The sequence below is a fragment of the Scatophagus argus genome, chromosome 12 (genome assembly GCF_020382885.2).
Source record: "Scatophagus argus isolate fScaArg1 chromosome 12, fScaArg1.pri, whole genome shotgun sequence".
Lineage (NCBI taxonomy): Eukaryota > Metazoa > Chordata > Actinopteri > Scatophagidae > Scatophagus > Scatophagus argus.
Window position 1 is genome coordinate 15,112,203 of NC_058504.1, and position 22,228 is coordinate 15,134,430.

A 22,228-nucleotide genomic window follows, 5' to 3' on the forward strand; every position below is an offset into this window, starting at 1 on the left:
AAGCTCTGGACAAAAACCTACAACTTTCATTCACTTTTGTACACCAGCCTCCACTCATAACCAGAGGAGCTATAGTTATTGACAAATACGCTTGTATTTGTGTCCTTTATGGTTTGTTAAAAAAAAACATTTATTGCATGTTTATTTAGTGAGGTATGGGGCTTTAGATCCCCCCATCCAGACATGTATAATTTGCATCTAACAGTTTTTTTTAGCTAAAATTCTTAAAATTCCAGCGAGCACATCTCTCCCCTTTAAAAGTCCATAATTTATGAATATGCCAATATTGCTTCAAACCTGCTGAACAGAAAGCATCTTATACTTCACTGAAGGTCCAATCTCAGTGTATGTGCATTTGGGGACTTTTAAGCTTCCCCATCACACTTGTACATGTTGGATAATGGGCCATGACTGGCTTGTTGTGATGTCACAAAATCATGTCATTAGGCTGCATCTCTTAAAGTCAGATTTAAAGGTGATTAATGGGGCCCCCCATTAATTAAAATATATACCATATACCAACTAACACTATAGTAAATCTCTGTCAGAGTGAATTAATATTTCCTCTTGAGTGTTCACTAGATGTCACTGTTATCCCATCCTACTGAGAGACACCTACTGCACAAAAATAAATGCATCAGAATTAAATGCATACCCATGTCTAAGTCAGTGGCTGGATTTTAATGAGACTCCACTAAAAATAAATCAACCCCTGGAGGCTGCTGTTATTTTATTCTGAGACAACGATTTAGTCAAGTGAGCACGCTGATAATAAAATCCATGAATGGATGTTGGGACTACAGGTTTGGCTATTTTTTTCTATTTATGAGAGTTATGTTGTTGAAATGTATGAATTAGATATTTATAGGAAAAATTCCAAACAAAAGAGAGAGAGAGACTCCTTTAAACTGGTTCTGTATGTATTTGGGGCGACTAGATCATTAAAATTTTAGGGATAATAGTCAAATATGCACCCTCAAGCAAACACAGTAAAGAGCCTGGTCATCTGCACTGACCTCTGAGGGTACGAGATTTGGACCTGGGTCACAGGAGAGCGGCGCGTCACCGGGGGTGGGCGTGGCTAACCGGGGCGAAAGCCGTACCTCCGTTACGTTGCAGCGGAGTTACAGTCTGACACGAGACACGGGCAGAGAAATTGCAGAGCTGACCACCTCGCACCTCGGCTGATGGAAGGGACGGAGATCTTTTTGTACATCTTCCTCGTCTCGCACTACGTCTTCACCATCCTCTTCATCTCGTGGCTTTTCGTCTACGGAGTACCCACAGAACTTACAAACTATGGATTGCTTAATTGAAGGTGGGCCGCCTGATCCCGTCTGCGCCAGGACAACCGAACAAAATTAGAGTAAGAGAAGTCGTTATGGACAGTTGTGCCAATCGTGCTGCTTTTCCTGCTCAAGGAACTGGTGTAAAAAGCAGACTTTCAGTCTCAGTGTACCACATCTGCCTGTGCGTAAAGTACGCGGACAGAACAGTTCCATTGAACGCTGCCTGAAATACTCCGCGCTATGTTTTAGTAACCATGGGAGAAAGCTTTAGTTAGAGTAGCGGGTGTTTTTCATTGACTGTTGTATTACTGTCGGCTTTAATGTGAGACTGGCGGCCAGCTTTTATTGCGTGCGTACCAATCGTGCCCTGCACTTGAGCCGCTCCGTTACCACAGGCGATCCACCGCAACAGGACCTGCAGTCTTTGACAGGCAACAGACCTCACCAACCGCTGTAAAAGGTTTCACAAAAAGTCTTGTAATTTCAGCTTTTGCTAGAACCAATTTTTTCTTTTAAAAAAGAAAAAGCTGCATCCAAGTGCACCTTTGAGCAGAAGTAAGCCATGGCTTTACCAGACAGTGGCATATCTGGGGAGGAGGTACCCTTCCCAGAGATTATAGAGCTCAACGTTGGCGGTCAAGTGTACATAACCCGCTATTCTACCCTCACAAGTGTGCCAGACTCTCTGTTAGGGGAAATGTTCAGTCGAAAGTCAGCCAAAGGACTGGCCAGGGATACCAAGGGTCGCTTCTTTGTGGACCGTGATGGTTTCCTATTCCGTTACATCCTGGACTACATGCGGGACCAGCAGCTGGTTCTTCCAGACCACTTCCCTGAGCGTGGACGTCTGCAGAGAGAGGCTGAGTTCTTCAACTTGCCAGAACTTGTCAAGCTGCTGGCGCCCAAAATCAGCAAGCAGAACTCCCTTGGTGATGAGGGCTGTCAGAGCGACCCAGAGGACTCCTCACCTGGGATTGACACGGCCCGTAACCTCAGCTCCCTGGGTGCTGCCGCCGCTGCCTGTGCGAGCCTGGTGCCCGGTGCCATGGACAGCAAACGGTCCGGGTTCATCACTATTGGCTACCGAGGCTCATACACCCTGGGCCGTGACAGCCACACCGATGCCAAATTCCGCCGGGTGGCACGGATAATGGTGTGTGGGAAAACCTCTTTGGCCAAAGAGGTGTTTGGGGAGACCCTGAACGAGAGCCGTGACCCTGACCGCCCCCCTGAGCGCTACACATCCCGCTACTATCTCAAGTTCACCTTTCTGGAGCAGGCTTTTGACAAGCTGGCTGATGCAGGCTTCCACATGGTGGCCTGTAATTCCACAGGAACCTGCGCCTTTGCCCATGAGCAGACAGACGACAAGATCTGGACCAGCTACACTGAATATGTGTTCTACCGTGAGTGAGACTATTGGCTTTGTTCCCCTGGTCCCCAACCCTGTCTCCAAGTGCCCCCTCTTCCAGCCTCCAGCCATCCTGTCCATCTCTCTCTGATGGCTCCTGCACCAGTAGATAACACTGTAGATGTTGTGCCCTTCCATGTCTCTCTGCAGCCTCCAGATTTTATCCCATGAACAGTACCCCGCAGCTGCTTTGACTCTTCACACCTTCTTTGCAGGTCTAATCTGCAGCCTGCCCCCTGAACCCCAGACCCATTCCCCCCATCCTCAGGTCTAGCTTTTGCCCTTGCTTAGCTGTAGTCCGCAGTCCTCAACCACAGCATCCCAACTGCAGCCTCTCCTGCAAAGACTGATACCTTCAATGTACTACTTCCCTTTTGTAATCTTTACATTGCATCTGCCTTGGTGAAGCACAATGCTGTATCCAAGAACTAATTTTTGTTAAATAAGCACCCAGGTATGTCTATGTGAGTACTGAACCAGTCACAACAGCATAAGGGAAAGGGCTTCAAAGAGTGGCTGTGATGTACAGTGCTAAACTTTGGCTGCAGATTGGACTCTCTCCTGCTCCTCTGAACTAACTTAACAAATAATTGGACAACTTATCAGCCTTGAGGGACGTGAGCAGCCCCCAGCACAAGAACGAAGCGTAACATAAAAAAGAAAAAAAAAAAATCAAATTTCTCTCTGTTTTTTTAAAAAGATTATTAAATGTGATCAGCTGTTGTTATGAATGAACGAGGGTTGTGATAACACAGCCACACGGGCAAGGAGAAATACATTGAAGTTGTTATTTTAAAAGGGAAATATAGGTTGTGGGTGTGTGGAGTTTCCCTCTCAAGAAGGTGCTGTTTGTGTGGAAAATGAACAAGCAACAGTCTTATATATATATATATATATATATATATATATATATATATATATATATATATATATATATATATATATATATATATATATATATATATATATATATAAAATAATAACAACAACGAAAGCACAAAAATCAAGAGATCTTGCAGACAGAAAGAAAAAAAGGTTGCCAGATGAAGTGTGTGTATTGATTGTGCGAGGGAGCTTTCAGTATTTAATCGCCCACGCTGGGAGGACAGGGGAGATGGGAGGTGTTACATCACTCGCAGCCACCTCTCATTTTTTTGCTCATTGTGCTTCTTTGACATTTCTTTGCTCAATTCGATATTCGAGAGCGTTTTTTTAGTGAAGCTCCTCTTGGATCAGTCTTATACCATGACTTTCATGCTGTTTCCAAAAAAAAAAAAAAAAAAAATGTTGTAGTCACCTTATCAGATCACATTTGGCATGTTCTGCAAACTATAATGTCATGCTTAATACTCAGTTCAGTATTAGTTGAAGCTCTTGCATATTTGATGATAGCTCTCACTTACTGTAAGTGAATACCCCTAAGAAAGGGTAGGATTATGCTGTAGCCAGCCAAAACACATTTTTTTTTTCAGCACTGTAGCAAGGGCATTGCAAGGGAAATTTATAGTGAGAATGTATAACTTAAGTTATAGAGGAGTAAGTTAAGAAAGAGGGTCCTTTCCAGTTACAGCCTCAGGACAGGTCTGCACATGATACCTCCAACTAAATCATAAACTGAAGGCACTTAGATCCGATGAAAGATCCAGCGGATGATGTGAAAATGCACGCACAGTTAGGAGCAAGTGCTATAGTAAGACTGATGAATAAGAGGTGGAATATAAAGTGAGTATTGTGTTAAACTGCTTTCGAGCCAGGAGAGTGCAGAATTTCTCCTGAGCTAGAAGGTGTCACTTTGTAGTTTTGGCAGAACGTCTTGACAGTGACAATAAATGTTTTCGCAAATGTCTAGAAACTGCAATGTTGTGTTTCAGTGTGATGAAGTGCTGTTGACATCTGAGTCAATATGTTAGAACTGCTGCAGTGTGTCACTGCAGGCATAGACTAGAGTGAATTTAAAAGTGTTCAGCAAAAAGCAAATTGATTTGTCAAATAATAAAAAGATGTTTTCTTTCTATTTGGGTTGTATTTTCCATTCCTAACAAAAAAAATGGTTTCTCAGCATTGAATGGCATTCAGTAGAAACCTGAAAGGGGTGCATGCCCTCATATTACTGCACTTTTTATTTTTACTGACAACACAACGCAACCACAAGCAAACCAGTTCATATTTTTGATCTCACCGTTTCCCATTAAACTGAAACATCCATGGAAATAAACTCTACTTCATGTTAACAGTCTGCCTCCAGGCACCACCCTTCCATCCTCCCATCTGCTTTTCCACTTTTTCTCCATATTTTTTCCCCTACTTCTTTATATTGAGCGATTGACCGTAAAGCAGAGCCGAGATAGAAATGAGGACATGCATATATAATATGCTTTTAGAGTACAATATATCTATTTTTCTGACAAAAAAATGACTTAATTACTGCTTACAATAACTAATCTTGCAACAAATTGGACCTAAAATCCAGAACTGTGAAGTACTGTAGTTCTGCAGACTTTATAATATTAGAGATGTTTTGTTTTTCCTGTTGTCAGTAAAAACAGCATTTTTTATTGCACACTCCCCCAGATAGAAAAGTGGGAATAATTAACACTTGAACAACAACAAGGGTAATGTTTATGTAAGTGTGGCAGTCACGTGTTGTTTTATAAACTCTGACTCATTTAAGATTTTTACCAAGAGATTATCCCATGCTAATTACCTTAGTATAAGTCGCTAAACCTGATCTCAGTCTGGCCTAGATAAAAGCGTAGCGTATGAGCTTCACAAAAACTGCTGAAACATTTATGTGGCTCACTTCTTGGAAAACAGATTATTGCTGTTGTGGTCTGGATTGCATGACAAATCCTCAGAGAGGATGACAATATTGTGCCTGCAGTGTCTCTCCAGCCCAAACAAACACGTTCACACAGCATTCCTGTGCTCCGGCTACACTGCCGCAACATGGGAGTGCCAAGGTCAGTCATTAGCACAAGCATGGAGAGACACGCCTCGTGTGTGAAATTCCAGGCATCAGCGTCCCAAACCACTCTTGCTTTTTAGCTCCATGAGTCTCAACATTCAACAGTAAATGTGTGAAAAGTGATGATACTCTGACACTGAGCAGCAGCAGCAGCAGCAGCAACAGCAGCAGCAGCAAAGTCAACAGTCCAGGCTGTGATGAAATGCTGCTTGGGTTTATTTTTTTTCTGTCCTATTTTTTTCCATAACGTTCCATTGTGAAATCTGTGGCTGAAAAGTGTAGCATGCCTTCACGTGGGCCGTACAAGAAGCAGATTCCACTTGTGCCACACAGTCATAGTGGTATGTCTGTCGCGCCCAGAGCATTACAATAAAGATATTTTACCATGAAATTTTTTGCTTCTCTGTCTATTGGAAAAATCCAAAATACCAGATTGCTTTATTTCCTCACCACAGAGTACACCTTCAATCCTTTATTTCAGCTTATTTTCCTTCCACAAGCTTTGGGGTTTTAAGTAAGATTTAATAAAATCGTTCAGTGAGCTTGTGCAATTCATCATTAAACGCTTGTCATGAAAGCACAAGGCAAAAAGTAATGCATCCTGACAGCATAAGACTGTTGTCTATACCTTGAGGCAGAGATTTGACCCATGTTGTCTTCCTGTGGTGCTGTTGCTACTGTACACGACTCTGCATGGCAGCATGCCTTGGCTCGGTCGGCTTTTCTCTCTCAGAATGATCCCCCTGTCTTGTAGCCAGCTGGGTCATCGCTTCCCCCTTTTGGAAAAAAAAAAAAAGGAAGAGAGCAGAAGGAGAACAGGAACGGATGTACGTCAAAGGAAAAAAAAAAAAAAGGAAATTTGGAAAATGGGGCAAGGAAGCAGAGACGCAGTGAGACAGATAACCTGGCAGAGGAGAGTATTTAAGTGGGAAGGATTTGGTGTTCCCAGCTTATCTCCCTTCCTGAGCAACTCCAGCATGAAGTGTCCTGTTATTTGGTGAGGTCTGATCACCCTGACAAACCCTCGCTGGACTCTGCTGTAACAGGCTCCTCTGTGGCCCGTCTGCTCTGTCAACATCACAGAGAGATTCAGTTACACCAGACTGATGTAGAGCCACAGGACGATGGGATTGTTATTGATTCGTAGTACGATTACATCAATAGAAAGGGATGAAACTGATATTTTCCAACAGAAAAAAAACTCTCATGTTTATGTGAATCACGAGCTGCGCCTTTAAATTGTCTACAACCAGCCCCAATTCCCAGACTGCATCCTCTTTTGTGAATAAACATGCCACATGCATTAGAGTGACAACACGGAGAGCTAAACTGAGTCATTTTCTTAACATCTTTGACTGAGCGTACTATCAGATGTCATCTGCGTACTGCTGCTTCTGTTTATTCAGCTGCAACTATCTGTAGCTCTGCGCTTGTTCATGTTGTCTCAGCCTCAAAGCCTTGTCTACTTTTGGATCTGTATGCCAATATACTTTGGCTCTGTTTTGTTTTTGTATGTGCTGATGTAGAGGTTTGAAGGGCAGGTTGGACGAGTGTTTGGGCCTCTGCGTTGGGCTGGTCAGCGCTGGGTTGGCATGGGAGCCACGTGGGGGCAATGAACTAGGCGCGCTCCCTGTCTCACAAATATGCTGAGCAGACAGTTGGCATCTCCAAACGCTCACTGACACAAACACAGACGCACACATGCACAGAGGGACAGAAGTTGCTAGGAGAAGACAGGCAGCAGCCTTCGTGTGCGAGGCTAATGACTTGGAGCTGTGATGTTTTGGATTTGTTTGGTTGCCTTTGTGATCAGTTAAAATGCATTAGGAGACAAACAAGCCATTTGTTTATGTCATTTGCCTCATTCATTCTCTCTTGATAGCAACAGCAGGAAAAGTCCATGCTAACACAGAAAAGCATCATTGCTGCTAATTATCTCAGAGTAGCTTTGGCCAAACAGAGGATGTAGTGGGGAAGTGGAGAGAGCATGCGGCAGCCTGAGGCCTGCCACTGCTTTCTCCATCAATATGTGAGTGAAGGGAAAGTGGGCATGTTACGTGTGAACGTTGGCCAAGAGCTTTGCATGCTTTTTACCATTTGCACATGAATACGTACGCGAGCTCAGTCCCTACTGCGTTCGTGTTTGTCCTTGACGACAACACGGTTCGCCCACACTTCCATATAAGCCTATACGCACAGAGTACAGTAGCGCTGGCTCGGGGCGTCTTTATCTCATTGTATGCTGGGTTATTTATAGTGTGCCAGGCATTGAGTCAGCTGTGTGCTGCCACTGCTCCTCCAGTATAGGTACACATGCTCCACTGCCCCTCCTCCTCCTCCTCCTCCTCCTATTCATCTTCACACACACATCTCCTATAGAGAGTAGCTATCACAAAACATATTGGCCCTGTGAACACCATGGGGACTCCACCACGCAAGGTCAGAGGGGCAGTCATACCCAAGGGGTTAGACAGAGAGGGATGTTAACAGGGGACAAGATCTAGCAGCTGAGAAAGAGCAGATGAGGTCACTAGTGATGTGCAGTACTGTGTCTTCTCACATCTCTCTCCACGTTGTCTCTGTTATTCTCTTTTCTTTTCCCATTTCAGCTCCAAGACACAGAAAGAATAAAGTAGGATGGGAATGATGGAGCATGAAATTACTTAGAAAAGCAGTGACTGTCAGAAGCAAGTTGTAGGATTAAAAAGGAAAACGTAAAGGATAATTAGAGAGGCAAAGTTCCTCATACACAGTGCAATAGTGCTTGTAAATATGTGAAGATGAACATGAGGAGTGGGGCAGGAGCAGTTGAAAGGAAAAGAGAAATACTGAATTGGGCAAAGTGAGGTTGAAGTTGTGACAATAACTGACTGAGGAAACCGTTGGAAGACAGTTGAACTTCCCCTGCCAGACTCTGCTGCAACTTGAATGGAACGATATAAATGATTTCATAACAAATGCAAAATATTACAGCTAATATTATGTGCTGATTCCATGGACGGATTAAAAGGCCTTATAGATACTTTAAAATGCTATTTAATATCCCTCACTTTTTATTGCAGAAGCTTCACGTCGTTTTTATCCATTTTATGGATATATATCTTTCCTATGTTTTGGTAATCAGAATTGTTTGACTAGGATGGGAACGCTGTACGTTTGTATCGATAAATAAAGTGAACTGTTGAACTTGGTGGTTTTATGTATTTGTACCCATTGTCTCATAATCCGTTTCTAAGTTCCTAAGTTCATATTTTCTATAATTTCAGCTTCTAATGTTTCTGTCTTTGCAAATTAACATCCCAAGATGGAAAATTACTTAAATGCATGCCAACAATCATTGACAGAGGAGATAAGGTCATTTTTACACTGAAGAGTTTGTAAATACAATTTTGGAATGAAAAGTTTTGTATCTTCCAGTTATACCAATGCAAAAAAAAGTTTCTCACTTAACATATTTTATTATATAGTTACTTATGACATACACCAACTTGGTATCACACCATTCATCAGCTTTGTGAAAACAATGTGACAACAGGACGGTGAGCAGTGATCATGTCTCTGCTGATGTAATGTATCTTGCGTTAAGCAGCCAGTCGTAAATGTGTTGTTGTTAGGATGGGATTCACCTTGGCCATCTGGAGACTTGGGCTCTAATCTGATCCCCTAATTATCACTAATGTGAACACTCAGGCTTGTCCTTGGTGCTGCAGTCCAGGGCAGGGTTGGATCCTGACTGGAACAAGGCAGGAGAGGAGATGTCGTTTGGCAGGGGGGGGGGGGGCTGCAGGCTCTGCTGGGACTGAGGGTTGCCAGGATGGGCTTTAGGTTGCTCAGGGATGCTGGCTGCGAGCTGTGGTAGACAGGAAGCAGCTTTGGGTGTTTAAACAGAAGAGGATAAAGAGGAGGCACGTGGAACACTTGGTTCATGCAAAAATTTTTGCAATTTTGGACAAATAAAAATCATGTTATAATGTTTCAACACACAAATGGATTGAATAACCTTATCAGTCAGTTAATTATTAATGGCTGGCTCACAGCTTTCTTTCAAGCACCTCTTTCTCTTTCCCTTTTCTTTCCTCTAACCTTTGCTCCCTTTTTGCTTTACTTGCTTGGCAGCAGCTCCTCAGTCTCCAGCTGTTTACTTCTTGCATTTCCTCCACATTATTTAGATTGACAGATTTGTAATTGACCCTTTTGAGTGCGCTCTTCAGTGATTTTGGATCTGCTCTTATGCACGAGCTTGTAAAGTTAGTCTGAAGAATATAGTATTACCATATCTGATTATGCTTCCGCATGTGTTTGCTCCGACGGCAGTCAGAGAGAAAAGACAATGAATGAAAAGACCGTAGGTGGAGAGGCTCGCTCTGTCATTAGGCACCAAGCTGATCATTTCACAAAGCAGATGTTGGATATCTGAGCTGAATACTTGCTAATTAGATATAAAACATGCTGTGATTGCCAAAACTATGTAGCGTGAACTCCCTTTAGAACAGCTTGATGGAGACATATGCACAACTTCACCCTGTTTATAAAAGGCTTCGCTCAGTCTCAGACATTAGCATGCATTTGTGTTGCTTGGGCTCCTGCACATCAGTGTGACGTTACCATGGAGATGATGCTGTCATCTTGTTTGCCAGTCTCCCCATCCTTGGGTCACAACACCCGTCAGCAGCGGAGTGAATTTTAAAAAGGCCCCACAGGCTGATTGACCTGGTCATATTCAAGGTAATGCAGAAGCAGCGAATACACACACTTTCAAACAGATTTATTCTACATTCGTACACTGAACTGAAATGCACTGTTTTCCCTATGCAGCTTGTGAAAGGAAATATAAGCTACAGTGATAGCGACGCTGCAGCTATTTTCTGAAAGACTGAACCATTTTGGGCCTTTTGGACAGCCTCTTCCCTTTTGAAGTATAGTTTTCCTATTACCTTTAGCAATCTAAGACATCTGTCACCTTTCTGAACAGTCCCTGCACTGAACAGACTCACTGTGTATTAATATAAATACTTAAGTATATTCCACCAATCGTATTGCCAGTACCAGTAAGAGTCAGTCAGGACAAAACTCTGCTATTGTAGGCGGGACAATCACTGCACAAGTAGATAAAACATAGACTTAGTAAACTCAGACACCAAATGTCTTATTCATATTTGAAATAGAACTACTCAGATGAAGATTAATTAAATGATTATAAAACTTCCATTTATTCAATGTTCCTACACTGGTGCATGACAGGAGAGAATGCTACTGTAACTGTTTTTTTCCCTTGTAAATACATTTTGATTTTGAATTTGTCTTCTAGTGCAGAGAAATGTAAATGACCGTCGATAAAGTCTGCTTAGTGGTTGGATTAAATAGGTTTAAACTGCGATTTGTCAGTTGATAGTATGTTTGGCTGATGTTCAATGATCCAACTTGTATAGAGCTTGACAAACCTATTTTGAAGTTTTTAGAACAGCTTTGCTAAAACAACATGCATGTTTGTCCCAGCTTGCTTGTTCCATGATCGTCTCCTAGACACTGAGACAGGATCCTGTTCCTGTTTACATCTCCAGAGATTTTGATGCTGCCTCCACTTTCTTTTTCCAGTGACTGATGGTTTCTTGTAGTTCTATCTAAATTGCTGCTCAGAAGTATCTTTATTTCTTTCTGCTGTTTCAGTTGTCAGCCTGATTGAACCATCTTGTCCATATACAAAGCATTTTTTCCAAACATTTCATATAAAACATGTCAATGTGAGAATTTCCCCCACTGGGGGACTAATAAAGGCCAATCTTATCTTAAATAACTACTGTTTATAAAGAGAGCTTCTTACAACCCAAGGGTATGAAACAAATCTCCCCTTTTTGGTACTAATAAAGGATTATCTTATCTTATCTGTAAACGCGGAGTCCTCTCAGCTGTAGCAAATCAAGCTTTTGTGGCAGGCGATTGGCTGTAATATGAAATCAACTCCTGTACACTATATGTTCACTTTAGGTTTGGATGACAACACTACCAGAACTTTCTACCAATAATCAGTGGTGGAAAGTAACTAAGCACATTTAGTCAAGTACTGTTCTTAAGTTTTGAGGTTTTATTTAATAATGCAAAATACAATGAGAAAATAGTGTGATGGTTAGCACTGTCGCCGCACAGCAGTTCAAGAGTTCTGGATTCAAGCTCAGGTGTGGGTCCTTCTGTGTGGAGTTTGCATGCTCTCCCTGTGCCTGTGTGGGATTTCTCAGGGTACTCCGGTTTCCTCCCACAATCCCAAAACATGTACATTAGGTTAATTGGCTACTCTACATTTGCCCCTAGGTGTGAGTGTATGTGTGTGTGGTTGCCTTGCACCAATAAAACAGTGTAGAAAATGGATGGATGGATCTAATATTATAGATCAAAATAAAGCTTTATTGATCTCTGAGGAGAAATTCACAAGCTACCCTGCAGTTAAATGATATGAAGTATTTAAACCTCCTTCACCATTAAAGTGGTGAACACATTAATGCATTAAAAATTCTAACCTAATTATATAATATACTTTACATATTTAATAACATGTCATAATGCATAATAGTATTTTCACTTTAGGTACTTATATATATTATATATACCTCTCTCTCTCTCTCTCTCTCTATATATATATATATATATATATATATATATATATATATATATATTGATGCTCATTCTTTTGTACTTTTAATGAAACAAAAATTTAAATGCATGACTTTTACTTGTAATAGAGCATACAAGGTATCGACACTTTTAATTAAGTGCAAGATCTGGGTACTCCCTCCAAATAATGGAGCATCTATTTTAATACCTTGTCATGATTTTGTTTGGTCAGTGCATAACAGCGCACAGTGTGTGATGATTTAAGTAAATAAAGATTCAGGTGGGCTAAACAAACAACATTACACACAACGGAGACATTTTGCATCAATGAGGTACTAAACCTTGGCAACAGTGACATATTAGAGTTGCTAATGGCAGTAATAATGGCAATGGAGGGACACGTCACACTGAACAGATGGGAGAGAGAGAGAGAGTGAGAGAGAGAGAGAGAGGCAGCAAAGAGAGGAGAGGATATGTGAGAAAATGTTTTGGCTTTTTCATATATCCCTGGAGAAGTGGCCCAGGGAAAAGGGTTGAGTGCTCTCTTTCACTGTTCTCCTCCATAAGGCTTAGTGATAGAGGAAAGCATAGAGCCCATCCCCCAGTGGATTATTCCTCTGACACTGCTAAGCCCCCATACTCCCACGTCCAGGCAGCCCTCAAACACGTATTCATTATGAGACTTTGAATGCATCGAACACACAAACACAATCAGTGGAGAACATGTTTCTGCCAACCCCTCCTTCCCCTATATTATCTTTTTTTCTCTCTGTTTTATCTGTCTTTCTTTCAAATGTCAGTTAATGCCCAGAATATAACAACACACATGCCCACACGCACACACAACCCCCCTGTAACCACACGTGCTTTCGGTACACATGCATGCACCAACATATGAGACAACACTCATTTGTGCTCACACACAGGCTGGTGCACTTCCTGTCACAAGTTTACACACACATACATAGTGGTGTTTCCATCACTTTTGGGGACATTACATAGGCTTACATTAATTTCCTGGAGGCTTAACAACCACCTAACCATTGCAACAAACATTACTTGCCTCATCCTAACCCTTACCTTAACCTAACCCTGATCTCATCCTAACCTTAAAGCAAGTCTACACTCTAATATTTAATTATTTACATTGTGGGGACTTTCCTTTTGTCCCCATAAATCAGGCAGGTCCTCATAGTTTAACTGCACAGACACACACACACACACACACACACATATTCAGGTATCTAGAAAGGCGAGGCAGTGGGAGACTATTCTGTGCCGCCTCCATTTGACACAAGCAGCTTTTCCTGTTATGTAAGATGGGTTACCGTGACGAGTCCCGTTGCAGGAAAGAGTTCAGGGCCTTGTGTGTCGTCGTATGTCTTTTTGGGTTGTGTGTGACTGCTGCTGCTGAGTATGTGACATATTGTGCCTGCTTATTTCTGCATGAGCACATGAGAGGCTGTGAGAGAGATTAGCTGTTCATATGCATTTTCATGTACTCTACCAGCCTGTACTCTATGTGGCTGCTTCACAATGAGCGTGAGCATGTGTGTGACAATGATTCCATTGCATGATAAGCAGTATTCATGCAGGAATATTTTTGCCATTCAATTTGATCCGTGGCCATGTCCAAACTCATGTGGTTAAATTTTAAAATGACTTGCATTTGAGTATTTTTTTTTATGTTCACACAGCATTTTCTCATTGTTCTCTTAAAGTTCAGCCTCCATATTGAAACACCACCACAACAAGAAAAGGCTCAGATTTCTTCTGTGGACAATTGCAGCCATATAGCTTTACACTGCTTCCTCCAGAGGCATTTTCAAATGCCATTTATTGTTTACAGAGAAGGCATGTGCAAACCTCTGAAATGTATCACTTGACAAGAGAGCCTGAAAATTTATAGCAATCATATGTTACAGTAAGGCTCTGACTCTGTTTTCCCAATCCACCCTACAGTATGAAACTGGCAGTTTGTGCCGGGGTTCTCCATGGTCAGAAACTCAGGACTAGTGAAAAAAAAAAAGAAAGAAATAAAGATACATTTGGTAATTTATCCACTTTGGTGTGGACATGGGTGACAAGTGTGCTGTGACTTGTTTACCTAATCTGAGGAAGTGTGCCATTATGTAGACATTAAGAATAAAAGGAAAAAGACGGGCTGATTACACACTCAGTGGTTTCTAAAAAAAATAGGCTGCTTGTACAGAGAGAGGAGAGGCAATTCAAAATGGTTGATGGGCTTTCAAATAGAACAGAATGTGCATGTGCCACTCCAACTATTCAGCGCTGCAACCTCCTCTGTCCTCACACAGAGATGAGATGAAAAATCAACATAGCGTGAAAAACGGCTTGTCAAGCTTCAGTCAGGAGGATTCACACCATCCGTTCAGTCTGTTTGCTTGTAAGATAACATACATACAAGCAAACGTATAAAGGAATTCTGAAATTAAATGAAACTGTCCTCCACACTTGCTCTTATCTCTCATTTCCTTTCCTCTCCTGCTGAGTTCCTTTCTCTGCTAATTTCTGTTTTCACTACAGGCTCTTGTGCCAGCATGTGTGTACTTTTGTACTCCTGGAAACAAAGACTGTAAAGTTCAAAGCTGAGGTGCTTGTTTCTGTGCAAGTCATAAACTCCTGACACATTTTGATAAGGCAGACAATAAATAAATAAAATGAAATAGAAATGCAATCAAAGTTCTGTGTAAAGCGCCGGTGTTAATTATGATTCATTCTTTCATCCAAACAGACCAGACACCTCTATCTACCCCCTTATTTATTGATTTTGAAAGGAATAGTCTGACATTTTAATAAAATACTCATTGGATTTGTGGAGACTGGTACCACCCTTACATCTGCATGCTAAGTATGAAGCAAGCAGCAAGTTTCCATAAAAGTAACTTCTTTTAAATGTCTGTCAACCACTGATTCCTCAGTTGTTTTTTCATTATATCTTCTGAATATAGACTAGGAATTTGACATTTTTTGACATTTGAAATTTGCTTGTTAGCTTTCTTGTATAAGAACATTTATTAGCTATAGTTAACTATAGCTATATATGAAGCTAGAGTCAGAAGGTGATCAGCGAAACATAAAGACTGGAAACAGGGGCAACAGCTAGCCTGCCTAAAACCTCTAACGGGAAGGAAAAAATTTGGGGGTGGAGTGATTAATAAGAAAATGTCTTGCAAACAAGAAATAGATCTTAATGTGAACCTCTGACATTACTTGCTGCCCCCCCTCGTTCCAATCCTTATGCTAAGCTACGCTAATCACCTGCTGGCATATTTCTCAACTATTCTTTTTAGTAATTGTGCAACATAACCTAGCATGCAGTTTTACAGACTTTAACCCTTTTAGCACCATAATAATAAATATGTTTATTAAAACGCCTGGTCTTTTTTGTCTATTTTTGTCAATAACTGTGTCATACAATTTGAAGTACACATGCGCCGCTTTGTCACCTGTGATCCCAGTGGTTTTAAAAGAGTTTTAATTTGGAGTGCTTTCTTTTTGCTGCAGGTGGTTCATCAGTGCTTTCCAGTGCAACGACTTCTGACCCCCCAGCTCTCACTGAAGTGGCGACCTCCCAAACTGCTACTGCAAATACCAGATCAGCCACAGAGAAGCCCAGCAGCACTGGTCGAACTCAAAGCCTTACAGAAACCAGCAGCAGCAACACAACACTGGACATGCGAAACCCACTGCCCCTGGACTCTCCTCCTCCTCTGACACCTCCTCTTCCTCCTCCACCTCCTCCTGCTGTAGACAGCCCTGACCTGCCACCTCTGTCACCTCCAGTCCTGCCTCCACCTCTACCATTATCCAAGCCCTCTTCTACCTCCTGTCCTCCTCCTCCTCCAACACCGCCTCCCGCTGAGAGCCCCCAGCGTCCAACCACACTCAATCTAAAGACGCTGCCACGGCCAACCGTCAAGGAGAACGGTGGCCCCCCACCCGTGGCGGATGAGGATGAGGAGGAGAGGAAGATGCTGGAGGAGGATCTTAAGAAATGCATTGACGATTTCAAAAAGATCCGCTTGCCCCGAGTGTTTCCAGATCGCAAAAGGCACTGGCAAAGTGACTTGCTCAAGAAGTACAATGCGTAGAGAGCTTTGCTGTGGCACCACAGTGGCGAGAACATGTCACGACCTGTGGACTCCAGCTTTATATTCACGTTACTCGGATTCAAACTTTGTGAAGGTTTTCAGCAAGTTTACTTAAATATTTAATGTTGTAACTTTTGCATGTCAACAGAACTGAACTGTTTCAGTAAGTGTAGTGTAGTCTAGGCTGAGTTTTTCTAGAAATCACACGTACGCAATTAAACTGTTTGATTTGTTCCATCGTAGAGAAAACATCCCTCTAGAGATAGTGACACTTTTTTCCGTACAGCTATCTGGAGACATTCTAAAAATACTCACTGAATCATTTTCTTTCGACTCTCTCAAAGGATAATATTTATAATGTTGTTAATTAGAGATTTCTGTCTTGCTCTCTGTACTGTGTCCACTGATCAAGCAACTGGAAAATGTAAGCTAAGTGTGAATTTCTATGCGCCTGACCTTGCTGATGCAAAATAAAAGAAAGAAGAGAAATCTCTGCTGCTAATCATCTAAAATATCTTACCTCATCAATATTAACCCTATGACTTCAAAGTCTCTCTTCCCTGCCTGCGACTCAAAAGCTCTGAAGTTTGGTTCATTTTGTGATTACATTAAAGCTAGCACTGGAAAGAATTCAGAACAAGAATATGGCGTACTGGAAAGCAAAGTGGGTAATTACAGATAGCAGAATGAGGAATAACAACGAACCGATGCAGAGTGCCATTTGTTCTTTTGTTCCTCTACCTCAGTGGTGTTCAACATCTCTTTGTACCAGCACCCTCTATCATTTAACCAGATCCCTTACCCTGCTATCAAATAAAATGCAGCCTAACTGTCTTCCCTAAATATTAATGTTGATTATTATTCTGAGTTACATAATTTAAAAAAAACATGTCATTGAATGCCAAATAACTGGACAGCTGGAACATCATTATCATTAGTTTCCAGGGAGCACAAAAGCCCTGTGAATAGAAAATATATTTATGAGTGTTAAACAAATGCAACTGTTAGAAATTTGACATTCAAACTTTAATTAGAGCTCTTATCGATCACAGCAGCCAATCAGAAATGCCAGACAAGTAGCCTGCTTATTAACCGTTCCAGCAGAAACCAAGAGCACCCACCAAGGCAAAAGTGTGAAGCTACTGGGAAAAAAAGCAGATTGCTATAGCAGCTATGCAAGTCTATTAATCTGTTATTATATCTTAATTCTCAAATTTTTAAACTGATTTTGGAATGATTATTTTAGTGCTAATTAGTTTACTAATCAATGTTTCTTTATATTTATAATTTTTAACATATTGACCTATATTTTTAGGCAAGTCAATTTAATAAACATTACGATATAATGTGTTAGAAGAAATAAAGAAAAACTGCAGCTTAGATCACCTTCACTCCTGCCTATACTCGTACAGATCCAATCTGTCTCTGAGTGCACTTGACCAGAGTAACTGATAACGATCAAAAATATTTTGATTGGATCTGTTGCTCACAGTTTTCAGCAGCACCCAGTGCAAAAGCCAGTTTAGACCAAAGATTCATGGATACACAAAACTGTTTAAGAAAGCTGGAGAGTAAAGTTGCAGTTGTGTAAACTTCACTGTCTCAGCTGGAATCAAGCTGGCTGGTGACAAAGCCAAACGTTAACTTTTCCTAACCCTCATTAACTGTTTTTTGTGTCCAAACCTGACCAGACTTTAAACATAGCACTGTCGAAATGTAATATTAAAAGCTGAAACATAACGTACCTTTGTTTTGCATAAAAACTAGAAGTAAGTGGAAGCAGCCAACAGCACAGTATGCTACTAAATGGACTGACATGACAGTTCTGCCAATCTTTTCATATAACTCTTACCTAGAAGTTAATATTTTTTGTAGTTTCTTCTTGGTTTACCAGTAAGTCTAAACAGTAACAATCGGTAGCATCATATGGCACATAAAAACCTGAAATGTCACCACAAGTGACACGAAAAAACTGTGCCTATCTCTCTTAGTTGACCTGAGCACACCAAAAGTCCAACCTGCTGCTCTGCCTTTAATCATAATCAGCTCGGTGGCCATGGTTATCAGTCCTAATGATGTTGTTTTTCTGTTATCAGCACGTTTCCAACCTGCTGCTGTTCGGCTCTGTGTTTGTCCCAGGTTAATACTGAGGTTAAAACATTAGTGCTCAAGTGCTGACTGAGAGGAAAGTTTTATCTCTGTAAACATCAGGCAAGTAGAATAGTTTTAGCCACTAAGAAGAAATATAGACATCCTCTTGGTCTGAGTAGATGATTAACAACAGATTAGGATTTGTCACAGTCCTAAAGAGCCTGAACAGCAGGCTATTCCTTTCACAAGCTACATGGTGATGACGATTTATACTATCCAGTCAGTATTTGCTGAAGCATTTCACACCAACATCAACACTCAGGCTGCCTCCAACTGGATGCTGATTGCTGAGAAATCCATAGAAAAGTTTTTAGTTTGCAGCTCATTAGAGAGTATTGCCTCATCAGCTCCTTTTCTCATAGTTCCCGTCTTTCAGCATTGGATTGGACAACCACAGCAGGCTGGCCAGGCTCCAGGCCATGTCATCAGAACGTTCCTGAGTCAGGAGGCATGCAGAGGATTGAAACAACAAATCTTCCCTATATTAAAATTCCTGTTTACTGCAGCAGAAGCTACACAGTCTGCTGTGTTGGAGTCCTGTTAGGCGAAACAGTCATCCCTGTCCAAAACCAAGGTCCTTGATTTGCATGTGGCATCTCCACAGGAATCACTTTTCATTTCTCTTTCACCCCTTGTCTTTTTTCAATATAGTCCTCTGAAGCTGGATTTTGGGCTTATTATGGATGCACTATGAGGATTTGATCTCTGAAGTCGATAGGCTCAGACCTTCAACAAAGGGAATACTTATCCTTTGAAATGAAGAGGTAAAGCAGTCTAACAGGAAAAAGGACTGACAGAAAATAATTCTTTGACAGAATATTTAAGCATGAGAGATCAAAACTTTGAAATGTAGCTGTGGTGATCATCACTGGACAGAGGTAGAGCTAACCATAGGGTCTGTCTTCAAAGTCACGTCTTAAGTTTTTCACTGGGGTGGCACCCACGTTGCAGAGGATGAAAAATATTAAGCTCTTCCCGTATGATTTTGTGACGATGGTAGATCCAAGGCCAAAACTGTTAGTGTCTGAATTTTAAAGTGTCAGTGCCATTAAAATTATATCTGATTAAATACGTATCATAATAAGTATTCTGAATAAGAGAGTGACACCAGAGAACAGGCAGCAAGTCATTTGTTTTCAGGTAATTCCCTACTGGCCACAGTAGCCTTAAGCAAGAACCAGATGTTAGAAAAAATAAAGCTTGCCACAGACATCCTCAACACAATCTTCCATCTTCTTATCTCCATTGCATCCGTTTTTATCGTTTTTGCTGACACACAAGGCGCCGCTCATTTGCATGAAAGAGCACCTTGCAGATTTATTTCGAATGGCCAGCAATACATTAGCATCTCATTTCTTCGGGGCATGAGTTATCTTCAGTACAGTTAGTCCTCCTGACAATTAAAGCTCAGTTGAAAGTGATCCTTGTGAAATACAGTGCCATAGCAAAGGTCTTGGGATATTTCAGTATTTCAGCAGTCAGAAAGAGTTTCACACTTAAAGATAAACGTTGTGTGCAAGCAGTATGTAAGCACTAATGAAATGTAGCTTTAGGGGAGATAAGAGAACTGAGGCCTAATTATTACGCCTGAAATGGGAATGCAGAGCTGGCAGTAAAGCTGCCTAACATACTCACAGGTTCATACTGGTGTGAAAATTTAGTAGCCTGCAGTTTTACTATTATACAAAAAGTAGCGTGGTGTGACCCTAAACAGTTCAAATGATCAAAAGGTACATGTACAGAATCATTTTTACCAAAACCAAATGGTGCAACACTCCAGTTACTGCAACTGTTATTAAACACTTCATTCAGGTGAAATCCAGGTTAGAAAAACTACTGATTCACAAGTCTAAATTATAATAAACAAGCATTGTCACAGCTTTATTACTGTGCATCATGTTTGTGCATCACTCAAAGCAATGCATAATCTTGTTTTTTTTTTAAAAAAAAATAGGATGGCTAGGTTTGACTTTTGACTGAAAGTAAAACAGTTGTCAATCTGCATATTATATTATATTTACATAGATCAAAATAAATAAATCATGTTAAGGTGCTTTGTAAAGTCATTTTAGAAAAGCAAGAAGGCCCTCCATTTTCTAATAGATAAGATGTTTGCAGTGAGCAGCTGCACATCCTTCCAGATGTTAAACTGATTATATTATCTCAGGACATCTGTTTACTGTACTACTTTAACCAAACCATTGCCTGTTGTTTACGATGTTATTTCAGGGCACAAAACACTGCAAGTGCAAATGAGATGTAACTTGCATGAGTTAAATGTGCACTCTGGTCCACATACTATCTGTTAACCAAAGTGGCTGCGTTGCTTCAGGGCATATGCTTGTGTATAGATGTTCTTTACAGAGATAAATGTTATTTAGCGGAGAGCAGAATGTTTTTATTTCTTCCTGAAGGTCGTCCATGTGATCAGCAGGAGACACATGCTCTGCAGAGAGGCAGCGGAGAGGAGAGGAGCGCCAGAGAGAATGTGTCAGACTCTGTTCGCAGCTTTTCCATTTCCATCATTAAAACCTGGGGCCTAATCCTGCAGCTACTTTAATCTCCTAATTCTGCACCCTTTTCTCTCTGCATTACAGTACACTGCTATTCCAGTCTATCTCTGTCTCCCTCACTGATTTAAAATCATGGGGTTTCCACTGGATTCAGAATGAAAGCTTTCAGAGCTCCTCTACCACACACACACACTTCCAGTATTTCAGTGGGATCACTTTACTTGCTTTTAAATCCTTTACATGAATATGCCTCAGCACGATAAACGTGTATGGAGAGGTTTCTGTGGCTCATTTCTCATGCTTTTGCCATTTCCATGATCCTTGTCAACGACTCAATGTGATTAATGGTATGAAAGAGGATATACAGCAGCATCATGGGTAGTACTGTGTAACGGCAGGGAAGCAGGCATGTGGGGATGAGCAGTCGCATGCAGTAAATGGAAACATTAGATGACTTGATTACCAAGCATCACATGGACAAGTGAATTTGTGCAATGCTATGGCAGATGGCCTGATAGTCCGAGCTGTGAGCCAAGTGCCTGGCTCGCTATTTTTCTCCGTGGAAAATATGACATGGCTCGTCTGAATGTGAGGCACATTGCCTTGTTGCTGTTTTGCGTAGACCGCGGCGTGATTGGAACAGCCTCTCTGCATGGGTATTATAATGTACCAAATATAGAAACAAATACAGGCTAAGCCTCCTGCAGGGGAGTATATAAGAGCTTGCAATAGGTGTATAACACTGCAATTGATATGTTATAGGCCTCACGGCACATCGCTTGAATTAATTAAAATTCAGCCATGTCATTTCGACATTCATCCGGCGATGCTTTGTTGCCCATTAATGCTTTCCGTGCTGCAGATCACTGCTCTGTGTTCCATTCTTTGTCTTTTACAGATCGTTACATTTTCATGCATAGCAATGAGTGCCCTGCTGACATGTTACCCTGCAGGCCATCTGCTGTCAACGTGAAGACGAGCGGGGCAGAGAATGTAGCTTGACATGAGTTTTATCAGAGGTGTCTGGTTTGTACTGTCCTCTGACTGGCCCTGATTTCAGTGTGTTTTATGAACTAAAGGATGGTAACTAAGTGGGATCTTGGTGGGAACTATGAGCTGTAGAGACATCACTGCAATCAGTGTGCACAAATGAAACAAGGCATCTTGCCACTCAAGCT

The 22,228-nt window shown here is 41.4% G+C and overlaps 2 protein-coding genes across 2 annotated transcripts; both read left to right on the forward strand.

The window, feature by feature from the left end:
- Positions 1 to 517: 517 nt before the first annotated feature.
- Positions 518 to 17,204, forward strand: LOC124068312 (proline-rich receptor-like protein kinase PERK13). Its single transcript, XM_046406466.1, has 2 exons — positions 518 to 803; positions 15,800 to 17,204. The coding sequence occupies exons 1-2, from the start codon at positions 785 to 787 to the stop codon at positions 16,384 to 16,386; spliced, it is 606 nt and encodes a 201-aa protein (XP_046262422.1). The 5' UTR covers positions 518 to 784; the 3' UTR covers positions 16,387 to 17,204.
- Positions 1,106 to 3,690, forward strand: kctd12b (potassium channel tetramerisation domain containing 12b). Its single transcript, XM_046406465.1, has one exon. The coding sequence runs from the start codon at positions 1,852 to 1,854 to the stop codon at positions 2,701 to 2,703; it is 852 nt and encodes a 283-aa protein (XP_046262421.1). The 5' UTR covers positions 1,106 to 1,851; the 3' UTR covers positions 2,704 to 3,690.
- Positions 17,205 to 22,228: the final 5,024 nt, after the last annotated feature.

What these genes read in the sequence shown, in the direction of transcription:
- kctd12b (XM_046406465.1), top strand. Translation starts at nt 1,852, where the DNA reads ATGGCTTTACCAGACAGTGGCATATCTGGGGAGGAGGTACCCTTCCCA.